This window comes from Balearica regulorum, chromosome 4, assembly GCF_011004875.1.
Source record: "Balearica regulorum gibbericeps isolate bBalReg1 chromosome 4, bBalReg1.pri, whole genome shotgun sequence".
NCBI lineage: Eukaryota > Metazoa > Chordata > Aves > Gruiformes > Gruidae > Balearica > Balearica regulorum.
Window position 1 is genome coordinate 15,267,862 of NC_046187.1, and position 12,777 is coordinate 15,280,638.

The following is a 12,777-nucleotide window of genomic DNA, read 5'->3' on the forward strand; positions in this document are numbered from 1 at the left end:
AAACCCCATCCAAAACAAAAAAAAAAAAAAACCCCAACAAAAATCTCTACCACTCTTGTCTCTGTCCCGTCTTGGATCCACAATTATAGGCAAAATTGCTAACACATGGGAAATAGCAACTATGATGCATCCACTAGTCATATTAAGGAGAACAATCAACAGATATAAGTAAAAACATTGCAAATAAGGGAAATAAAAGTTGACTGAGATCAGGTTTTTTTGAAAAAAACACTATGATTGAGGAATCTTTTAAAAATTAGAACTAGACAAAGATTAAAAAGATGATGCTGAAGTCTATTAAAGTATATTTGAACTACAAAATTATTACTACCCAGAAGGAATAACGTCTTCTATCTACATACAAAAATAGATACACATGCATATACTTAATTTGTATTTAATTTACATTCATTCTGAACTGCAATGAGAACAGACTGAAGGATGTGTTGCCTGCAGATTGAACCCAAAACCCCAGCAATTTAATTTTGAAATACGCAGTGAGTAAAAAAAACCAACCACCCAGCAAACACAACCAACAGGCAGCAGTCTCACGCAGGGTTGATAATTCTCCATTTGTTCCATTCCACATCCAGAAAAAACCAGATCAAAGAAGATTCCAGGCTGTTGATTTTTATCTTCCTGGCAACTGGAATCATTTGATCTATTTGGCAAAAGTAGGTGATGAAAGTTATAACACTTTCCTTAAACTGCCAAATGCCACAAGAAAAGCTTTGGGCATCTGCCACTAATCTGAAACACTCTGATAGAAGCTGCTAACAGCATCGGTCCACTTACGAGGATTTCTAAATGCTCAAAATGTTTTTAATTGAAAGAGGAAAAATGGACTGATTACTTCAAGCTAAGCTCAATGTTACAAGTCACAATCAGCAAGGAGTTGGTCACTATTCCATCTGTCTGAACAAAGAACATGAGAAATAAAAAAGAATCCACAACAAAAATGCCACCACAAAAGAGACCACGAGAAAAAGCATCTACAGAGTCTGGGTCACAAGAAACTGTGGTGAAAACACCACAGTACACCGCTGCACCATCATATTATTTTACAAGAGACGCCTGACTACAGCTACAAAGATGAGAGTGAGCAGGCCAGTCATGGCTGAGGGCAAAGGGGAAAATGAGGACACAACCCAAAAGACACTGCAAATTGAACTGGTCTCCTTGAGATCTTGCAGAAAAACCTCCCTTTGTGATTCTGCTCAGAGACACTATGGCAAGAGAACCATGGCACGACTTCTACCTGAGGAAGAAAGGGCAGTGTTTTATCCAGGTCCTACTGCAGCTAGAGCATCCGAATGACACAGGGAGCCTTCCATTCCAGGTGATAAGTTGTTAAAAAAAATCAAACAGACCTTTGACAGATCAGTTCCATAGTATTTGGAAGACACATTTCCCCAACACTGGGCATCATCATCCTGAAGGCAGCTGTGGTCAACAAAGGGTATGACTTAAGTCTTCTACTATTTTCACTCTAGTAATTGGTGTTGGCATTCTGCAAGGAGACCATGGCTTATATTTGATGACATTCAAGAACTGAGCAAGGGGTACAGACACTGCAGAAGAAGCCTCCAGTAAGTTAATTGCTTTGCAAGAAAAAATCTATGCAATTGGAACCTGTTGGAGAATCTGCAGACTAAAATCCAATTGGGCTGATAAATTATGTTCAACTTACTAAACACAGAGGCTGTCTGCACTAAATGGCCCAAAAGGAGAAATACCGTTCTTCTGGCAGGACAGTCTAGCTGGTCTCTCATTTATTTTTAGTGCCTTCTGCCCTGGAGTATTAATCTGTCCCAGCGCACCTCATGTTTCCAAAACCCTCCTGGGAGTGCTAACTCAATTACATCTCATTTTTAAAGCCCTCTACTTTGCCCTCAGCCAAATAAACTAACCTATAGGCCTCCAAGGAAGAGGATGGGAACTATCAATGAAAAAGTTACTTATGACTCAAGGGCGCTCAGAATTAAAACATTTCTTTTTATCAAAGCAGTGGAATGGCAGAATAGACAATCATGAGAACTATGATGATGCCAAGACTTGCCACCCCCAGGCTTCCAAAGACCACTTAAAATATGAGGTCTTCCAAACCATCTTGTTAAGTATGTTAAAAAATGTGTAAGCAGAGGTTAAGAATAGGCCAGCTAACCATCTTGATCTTCTCTAAAGCTGCTTTGCATGTAAGGAGCTGTAATCAAGCAAAATGAGATACAGAACTGGAGAATGACCAGGCCTGCTACCGTCCCCTCAAAATTTCACAATGTTCTAGTCCAAGTGGAATGAAAGAATCAAAGAAATTGCTGATGCACCTGCAGGACCATACATCGTCCCACACCCCAAGATGTCTTTTATGCAGCCAAAGTCCCAACTTTGAACAACAAGAAGGTTGTAATACCTGCCAAGACCATCTTCTGCTTTCCAGGTAAAAATCAACGTAACAGTAGAATAAACCAGGTAGCATTCTGAGGAAGCTGGAGAAAAGAGGGGGAGGAGAGTGAAAGGAGCAAAGGGAAATCTGTTGCTAATAGGAAAGAATTGTTTGCAGTATGGAAATTTCTTCTCTCTACAAAGCAGCAGAGACAGAGAAGAACAGAAACCTCACCAGACTGACCTTTATATTTGTTTAAGAAAACAAAACCCAAACCAAACAATCAGAGATGATTGAACTAACAATGTCTTCAATTCCCATTTTGGATAGATGTGACAGAAAGGCTCATGAGCTAGGACTTCTGCCCAGTGTAATGGTGTAATCAGGGACGCAAAGGAGCCATTAGTCTAGTCTAGTCTTATACTCCAAGTATAAGAGCTTGCATAGATACTAAAACTAAATTGTAAGCACAGAGCTGGTCCAGAATCATATTCATGTCTTCTTTTAAGTTGTGTTGGGCTCAGTACACAAAAAAGCAGTTTGTTTTCCTGCATTTTAAATCACTGAATTAGAGCAGAGTCTACTCTGCTTTATCTCGCTAAATTCTATGTATTCCTTCAAGTTGTAAAACATGATGAGTATGATTTTAAGGATGTCAGGAAATTGTGGATGTAAGACTAGCAATTGCTGAAAACAGCTTATAAGGGCGGTGATGTATCAGTGGGAAAGATTAGTACAAGCTTTTCTTTGCCCAAGTTTTAATTAGCCATGCTATTGCCCCTTTTCAGTTTTATTTTAAATTAAAAGTCTATATAAAACTTATGAAAATGTGAATCTGGAGAGACACTTCAAAGAGAGATCTTGATGACATCAGGGGTATTTACACTGACAGCAACATTATGGAATTCACAGTATTTTTAAATTAAGGGTATGGCTCAATAATTGCCAGTCCTGTGAACTTACATATTCTAATTGAAATTTTACATTCTGGCACAAACTGTGAATCCTAAATATAGGCAGTATGGTCTTTTCTTTGGAACTTGCTACACAAATACATCAATTATGACAATTTAATTGGACATATTTTTATTTTATTAAAAATAGCTGTTTAAAGAGTTTGAGCCAGTCAGTTCAGTACTGTCGATGGCAAATGCTAAAGACTTTTCAAATTACTTGTGTTACCTTTAAAGAATGCAGTAATTTTCAAGAGGCAAACAGAACAAATAATTGAAGTGATTACTTAGCTTATCTACTAATATTTTGTATGTAGCTCTCTGATGATTTACTATTTCATTATTCCATTAATGGAATCAGCTAATAAAACGTGAATGCAAACTCCAAGTACTTTGGACAGTCACCAAAATCCCATAGTGGCATTATTTTCCAAAATAAAAATTTGACTCCTCATACGATAGTGACAGCAGATATAACTTAAACTGGGAGAAAGCATAGTTTAACATGGCCAGCCCCAAACCCTTGGCATGTTATCTCTCCCTCCTCTCTATTTTAAAGTTTTTCCATGCGAGTAACTTGGGGAACATAAAAGAACTGCAGAAGCAGGGCACACTTGATAATATATACCGTCACAAGATGAAGAGACATGCTTTCTAGAGTAATGTACTTGGTGAACACAGAGAGGTGTGGGAGAGAGGCCAGCAATGAAGTATGCTTTACAATTACTGTTTCCACACAGAATTCCTTTGAGATCAATAGTGCAAGAATCCCATTCATTTTGATGGGATTCATTTATTTTCGAATGTTATGAAAAGTAACTGCAGCACATAACATAGGCACAGTAATAACTTCACTAGCGTACACCAGCCATTGTAATTTGGATCACTGTGAAAGCTGTTTCTTATTAAAAAAGAAAACAAGCCTTAGAAGTGGGTGGAAGGACATCAGTATTTAAGGAGATGTGTTGTACAATGTCTGCCACTGAAACTTTTGAAACAGGAAAAGCAAATACTCTGCAAATTAAGATATGAATGCAGTAACAAAGTTTCAATGTGGAATTAATAGACTGGTGGAAGGAAACATTCTGGCACAGCATTGATCCAGCAAAGTACTCGGGCAACTTAAAGCATACGAACAGTCCTACTGAAATAAGAGGGGTAAGATTTGAAGGTGAAAACATGCCTGTGCTTAAATATTCTTCTGTTTATATGTTAAGAGTCATCTGCTAATTGTCTTTACAAACAATAACCCTCTCCAAATGTAAATAAAATTTCAGAGAACCCTTTTAAATTTCTTGTGAGTTTAAAAACATTTCCTACCCTTAAACTACGATATAGAGAATGGAATCTGGAGAAAAATTCATTTGTTCTTATTTTTAGATTTACATTTGGTGATCTGTGTTATGCCTTATCTCATAAAACATGTAACCAAAAATCTTTCTGGCAAGCAATGGCACAGAATTAGGGCTGAAGGGATCTTAAAAGATCACCCACACCAACATTTCTCAACCTCTTTAAATCTAAAGCTCCCCTAAGCCTTTCTGAAAAAAATTCAGGGGCCATTTTGAGCAGTGTCACCACAATTCATTTCTGTCCCATACAAAATCAAGTCTAACTTTGAACATCTGTAAATTTTTTTCCCCACTTTGCTTCTCTACAGCTTGCTGCTTGCTTTTGTTCAGCTGAAATTTCTTGCAACTGGTTCTGATGTCCTATGGTTCACTGACTGAGGTACATCTAGTCCATCCTACTGCCTAATATGTGAGCAACCATAGCTGACAGGTAGTTATCTAATCTGATTTTAAAATTCTCCAGTGGATGAGATGCCACAATGTCTCCAGCCAAACTATCATAGAGGTGTAACTACAACTTTTGGAAAGATTTTCCTAATGCCAACTTAAACCCTACAGCAATATAAACCTGTTATTTATTGTCCTAATTATGGTGAATCACCAACAGATTATTTCCTTCTCCCCGCGACAAACTTTTTAATGCATTAAAGGCTTATTAATGACTCTCCTTACTCTTCTCTATAGGCTTCACAACTTCACTCCCTTTTATACATCCTCACTGGACATGTTTTCTAAACCTCCAGTCATTTCTGCTTCTCTCCTTTGAAGTTTTTCCCACAGTCTGCACTCTTCATAAACTATAGTGCCAAAACCTTGGACTTCAGCAAGACTGAGAAAGCAGGACTGTTTCCCACTTCTTTGAGGCTGTTTCTCTCTGTATACATCTCAGTACAACTGCCTTTTTAGCACCAGTATGACATTGTTAACTCCTTTTCCCTTCCCACAGAATTGTTACCTAGCTAGTTGTTCCTCGTTTTTTATTTGTGCAACTGTTCAACAAACAGTTGCACATTTTTTACAGATCTCTCTTGACTGCGACTCCTCTCTTTTGACTGTGAACTACTTTCAACGTACTGTTTTCCAACCATCTGACATCCACTTCTTCTAGACAAGAAAGATACTGCATTGCCCAATCAGAAATAATACTGAGAGTCAAGATTATATACATGCTTATTAAGATTCAATTTTAAAATTCATAATAGTTAATAAACACCAATTTTGTACCGTCTTCCACCCTAGGCGCACCAGTTAAACTTCCGGAAACTGCAATTAGTAGGTCTGAAGAGAGACAATCGCTCCTAAGTCACGCACTTGGAAAAAGAAGAGGCCAAAACCGCACAGAAATGAGAACCAACAGGCTCTGTGGTCTCCCATGAAACTGGAAGCATACAAACTGACACCAACCAAGAAGAGGAGGAAAAAACAAACGGGCAAGCAAAAATAAATGTTCATTTAAACCATCAATATTCAATAAGAATAAACGCCAAATTCTAAAAGTCTATATATCTGTCTACTGCTTCTTTCCTAGCCACAAGGCCTGTCAGAGAAGAAAATTAGATTATTTTGACATAATTTGGTCTCAACAAATCTGTGTTGGCTGTTACAATTGGCATATACAATTTGAGATGTCAAAAGATTTATATAATTGAAAAGGTAGGGCCAATAATTGAAGTTCTGATGGGCCTAACAAAAGAGTGTCATAATAAAGAAATTATTCAAAGGAACTTGGTTCAGCACAGCGAGCAGTCAAAAAAATGCAGCTAATACTTAGCCAACTTGCTAAAAGAGAATTACTTCTACTTGAAATTTATGAACACTGTATGGAGGAAAGCATAAGCTAAATGTATATAACACAATATAAATCTCAGGAGAAAAGAAATTCCTTTCCTTTTAACATTGCTCTTCTTGTATAGTAAACTTGGTGACTAGCAGTACATTTTCATCCAAATATGCACACATACAAAATTACAGATACATCTCACTCCCCCAGTGACTTTATAACATGTTGCTAGGTAACAGTGCATACAAGTCAGGTTTCAAGACCTTTAGTAAGTCACCATAAAATAACTGCATAGGCCTTTTGCATGAATAATGTACATTTGTATCCTTTTTCTGATGCCAATAGATCAGACATTGAAAACATGACCGTCTGCCAAACTGCAAACAGCTCCCCATCAACTGCTACATAAAAAACAACACATCGAAATGTACGTTTTCTCAGTTTTCAGGCTTTTCCCCCCCCCTCCTGCTTTTTGCTCTCAGTCTTGCTACATGCAGCCATCATGAGCACTACTACTACAGGTCAGTACTGGTGATGTGTAGAGCCACTTAGTGTACAGCAATCCAAATTTAAGATAGACATCAGAACGACAACATATATGGGACAGCTGTCAGACAATCCAAAAAATTGGTTTTCATGTAGAGTCCAAATTTGAAACGCAATTAAAAAAATGTACAAGTAAAAAAAAATGTACAAGCAAATCAAAACAGACTCATCCTCACTCATGTTTTGTTGGTCATAATAATAAATTATATCAACACTTTTTTTTTTTAAAGGGGAGGTTTCTGTGGCTTCTTCCAACCCACACAGCAAACCATTTGTGCCAGCCCATTTCACCTCTTGCTTGTCCTCAGCTCTTTTCCATTCTTCCTTCATGAAGCCTCAGGCTTGGTTTCTTGTGTTTACCCATTCTACTCATTTCCCCATAGAACTGCGATCCCAGAGGTATAAAGATCTGGGCAGATGAGGACAGCAAATCTTTCCACAATAAATGGCTGTGGTTTCACCAAGGCAATGGCATTAGGACAGAGCTAATTCTTTAGTTTGCCTAACAATAAAATTTTCTAAAATGCAAATCTTACATTCCATTTAAAGAAAAAGGGTGACCAATTATTCTCTATTGAAAAAGGTATCTTCTATCTCCAAAGTCTAAAACTTGACATAGGGACGGCCATCTCCTTGTGAAACGTAAGTTTCTTCAGTGACATTTTTCCTGACTTCTTTCTCTTTAAAAATTAAAGGCCAGTTTTGAAAATATTTAGTATAGAACATCCCTCCAGCATGTCCACAATTCTGAAGTGTTCAGTCAAATCAATAAAAGAGCACATAAATTATAATAGATTCACCCTAAACACATCCTCCATTTCAGTCTCACATATGAATGTCATTCTTACAGCAATAATCTGACAGTGAAAGAAAACACAATAAACACATGCTTTGCATAGAAATGGATTTCAATTAAAATAATTAAAAAAGGTAACTGTCAATGAACAGGAAAGCCTGGATGAAAAGTTCTCACTCCCAATCCCAGCAAGTAAAGAGCAAAATCCTTCTCTTCTCCCTCTGTTTCCCCTCTTCCCTCCATCACGCACCTCTCCTTATAAAAAGAAATAATAAATTGTAAGTTAAGAACTTGTAATGTTTTTCTCCCTGCAATTCCATGACTTAGCAAACCCAAGGCAAAGTGTTTCTTAGCCCATAAAGGAGCAGCAGATGCTGCCACTTGCTGCTCGATTACCTGACAGCTTCATAAGAAAATCTGATGCCATCTTGACAGAGATGTCTTGGCTGAATAGTGCTGATGCTGTATTAGCCACAAAGTCAGAGGAGTCTTTCAGCTTTGTGTTGTTGGGGGCTCTGTCAACAGTGCTAAGAGCAAAAGGTGCAGCTGAGATGCCATTGTCATCTTTGGGCTCTTCTTTCACTAGTAAGGGTGGAATACCTCCACTAGGTTGCCCAGCCACATCAGGTGTTTTAGATACAGATGCTGATCCTGTAAGGTCAGGTCCACCTCCTTCCCTCTGTGGTCCTGGGCAGGAGTCACTATTTAGCTGTGGTGACCCCTTCACCTCAGTTTCTGTTATTTCCTCCTTCACTTTGGATTCTGTCCTGAGGAAATGTTGATGGCAACGCATATGGAGTTTCAGGCTGAAGTGGCGGGAGGAGGTAAAAGGGCATAGCTGGCATTGAAAGGTCTCACCCCTGTCTTGGTGTTGATGAACCTGGTTCAAGAGGTGAAAGATAAAAGCACGTATTAAGGAAATTACTAGCATTATAGAAATCTCAACTCTACACTTCTCATACCATCTTTAAAAAAAGAGAAAAGTTAACTAATTGGTGAACTCTTCATTCTGATTGCTTGGAAAGAGGTCAGGCACTAAGAAGAGTAGGATTCTTTCACACATAAGTCAAAGAACATAAACATCAGACTCAACTAAAACAAAAAAAAATCAGGAACATCTGTTTCTGCAGCATGGAAATGATGAAGCCTGCTTTGGATCAAACAGTCCTTACAACTAGATCCTGATGTCCTGCGCATAAAAGGACTTCCAAGCTATAACTATTAGCTTTCTTGATTAAAAAACAAACAAAAAACCCCCTATCTATTACATGTTCTGCTAAGCATGATTGTTCTGTGCAACCTCATAAATAACAATTGTTCAGAGCAACCCAGCAAAACACTAACCTGCATAGCAACGTCCATCATCCATTCATGTATTATGAAAAACACAGCACCTGGCAATACCAAGGCACTATTGAAACAGTTTGTTCCAAATTTATTCTACCAGAAAATAAACATCTCTCTTATGATAAAATACAAACATAAGAGATGATGTTTGCATTTATTCTATTTTATCAGTAAATTAATGATCACAGTTAATCTTACTGTCCTCATAGTTTGACTGCAGGCTCTTTCTCATAGAGACTGCATGCTCCAGAATGACTACAATGCCTAGTATCCTCAGGCCCAATCCTGATTACCTTTTAAAGAGAACTCTATCCATCCATCCATATGTAATGTTTACATATTATTTGGACACACTCATTAATATAAACTATATACATATAATTATGTAATGTCTTGTTTAACACAGTGACTCATGAAAGGGAAGGAATAACTGAGGCCAGCATAACAGTGGCAGGTATACTGAAAAGTTTTTTCCCTATAGCTTCACAAATGAATTTTCAATCCTGACAGTAGCACTCCAGGCTACTCCCTGCAGAAAGACTGACAAACACATACATTTTTTCCTTACTAATTGATGAACATGTGATCAGGGCAAACTGGCACCAGACTGAGCTCCACACATTCGTTTTCACTTGTGAATCAAGTGAAAGTTGGTTGGAAACATTTCAGTGAGACAGATTTTTGTTGGAAAATGGCAATTTGTTGTACGCAAAATATTTCACCTGAAACATGGAGAGGTTTGATGAACTCTTGGCAAACGAGGCACAATTCCCCTACTCTACTGAGTGGCACTCTACCCCCTGCTCCCTAAGCTTGGCTCAGAAGCAGCCAGCTGTGCCAGGGATCCAAGGCTGGCTGCTGTAGCCTGGGAGTCCAAAGGACCTGAGAGCTCCAGCTGTAATCAAAGCTCAGCTCTACAACTGGGAGCCTGGAAAACCTTGCTTTAGCTAAGGCTTTCAGCACTTTCCAGTTTCCTGCAGAGCTGAGATCTAGATCCCGAGAGTCCCGGTGCAGACGCTGCAGAGTTCTGGGGTAACAGCAGCATTTCCCAAACACAGTTCTGTCAAAATTCAGGTTGGAGTTTCCCATGTTGTAGACTTGGTCTGATTCATTTTCTATATAGCAAGAGGAATTCAGTCACGAGCTCATATCCAGCATTCCCAGCTCTACATACACAGGACCTGAATTCAGTTCTGCTAAAATGTGAAGCTGGGAGATGTCCCTCTTTTAGTCCTTTTTGCGTTCAGTGAAGACACATTTCCTTAGTGCTGTATAACTTTTCTTTCAGTAGTTCTTCAAGGGCTCCACAGATTAGGTACTAAACAAACAGATAGCAAGAATTTCTCTTGGCCGGCTGCTTTACAGAATGACATTCTGAGTATCATATAAACATGACAATTACAGACAAACTAATTCTGGAATCTTAAAATTGCATCTGACAACAAAAAAATTAGAAGTCAATGTTAACCTAAGACAGTTTTAAAGCAACAACCTTGCACAAGAATAGCAGCACAATAAATTCTAAATATTAATAGGTTACAAGAGAAATGTCAACCAGTTTGCCTGTCTACGCTACTAGAAACAGGATGGTCTGTGAGCACAGCAGTATGTAAGCACTCGTCTTCATGAAGAGCACAAAGATGTACTAATGGTAGCAAGCACTCTCACCATGGCAACTTTATCTCTTACACCCACTGAGATTCTGTGTGCCAGGGTTTCTCTCCAGGATCCCCTTCAATCAACATTTCCCTGCCTACATGTTTAACCACTTCTTCTAGAGGCCCCTTATCGCAATCATCAATATGATGCCTTCTGAAGGCTGTCACTGCTGCAGCTGGGTGGGAAAGTGTGTGGGAGCCCACCTTCTCTTTCCAGGAGCGTGGCATGCCACCCCTGCAATATCTTTTGGGAATGGATGAGAATAGGGGGACTGATTCATCTGACTTGGATTCTTCTCTTGCCCAAAGACAATAGCAGCCTCACCAATGGATTTCTCATAAAATAAAGTACGTTTATAACTTCCAGCCAAGGAATGACAGAATTCAAGCACAAATATTTAGAGTTTTGAAAGGAAGAATTTTAGATCTACAAAAAAACTCCATATGAAACAACATCAAGCTCCCAGTATCCTGGGTCCAGTCCCACCATAAGACTTGATTTAATTTTTATTCTCAAAAATAAATAATATTTATTTTAAAATTTGAACACTATTAGAAATAGAAGCTAAGAATTAAAGTCCCTTTAAAGGAAAAACTATCCCTTATTTCCTCATTCGACAGCAGCTAAAAGAGCCAAGAATTGCCATTCTGTGCTATTCAGAGGGAAAAGTCAAGGCAGCAACTACTTGCTGTAGAATAAGAAACAAGAAACCCTGTAGAGGTACACAGAAAGCCACAGGGGAGATCCAGTTCACGCAATGTTACAGTCCAAAAAGCTGCATTCTTACATGCTCTTACACTGTGCTAATGCTAACCAAACCATTAGATGTCCTCTTTAGCCTCAACTGGGCTGTTGCTGCAAGAACCACAGGCAGGAAGAGACAAGAGGGCAGCTGACAAAGTTTTCTCCAAAGTCCCAGTCTGAGCCCAGCTGCTGCTAGATTCGGATCCCTCTGAATTATGCCGCAACAACCCACAGTGCACAACCTGTACATAGAGAATGGTTCTTTCAAAATCCCATAAAACTACTGTTTGACTTATGTCAAAAACATTTAAGGACTTCTACCTTCTGAGTTTATTTCATTTAACCGTGGATATCCTCGATGGTGCAAAGTACTTGTAGCATCTCTATTTTAACCCTACAGTCTTCCCAGTCTCAAATGGTATTTTGCAGTTCTACAGTTTTTTTCAGTGTGTGCTTGATATGACATATGCAATAATTTTCAACAGAACTATATACTCCTTACAAAATTTAGGCCTAGTTTGAGGACTTGGGTACAAATTATCTATTGGTCAATTTTTTTTTTTTTTTTTTTTTTAGTTTGTTTATTTCAGTTTCTCTTGCTCCCTCCTCATTCTCACATTATAAGAAAGAAAAAAAGCAGCCGTTCAATTTATCTTCTCCATCATATGCATTATTTTGATCACATACCCCTTCTATACCTGTCAGTCAGCTGCTTCTAGCTGCTTCTTTCTTCAAAGGGAGTTCTTGCCATCCCACTAAGCATTTTCATTGACAGTTTTTAAAATCCCTTCTATTTCTGATATATCTCTTTTATGAAGTGACCAGAAGTGAATATCCTAAGTGGCAGCATACCATATGTTAATAATAACATTGTAATATTTTCAGCGTTATTTCTGTTTTATTCTACATTCAAATATCCAATGTACTTGTTAACCACTGCTGTGCATGGCAAGAAAAGGTTTTCATTGAATTGTCTACAGCGATACTCAGATATTTTCCCTGAGTAGTTACAGTTCATTGTATCAGACAGCGAGGTGCACGATTAGACTCTTGTTTCCAAGGTGCAGTACCTAGTAATTGTCAACAATAACTTCATTTGCCCCATTGTTTATCTGTCAGCCAGTCTCTTTCAAGCTTTGCCTTTTCTAATCTTGATTCATGCACATAAGGTTGAATTGTCTACAACTCTCTTACTCACAGTTATCATTTTGAGCAGA

General features: G+C 38.4%; 1 protein-coding gene across 3 annotated transcripts in view; it reads right to left on the bottom strand.

Annotated features, from left to right (window-relative positions):
* The window catches only part of ZNF827 (zinc finger protein 827), a 134,778-nt gene that overhangs the window by 56,058 nt on the left and 65,943 nt on the right, over positions 1-12,777 (bottom strand). For all 3 annotated transcript variants that reach the window (XR_012835228.1, XM_075751249.1, XM_075751250.1), the window contains one exon: positions 8,207-8,690. Coding sequence is in view for 2 of the 3 variants with exons in the window: in XM_075751249.1 (XP_075607364.1) it covers positions 8,207-8,690 (484 nt within the window). In the remaining variant the exon portion in view is untranslated. The remainder of the gene's footprint in view (positions 1-8,206; positions 8,691-12,777) is intronic.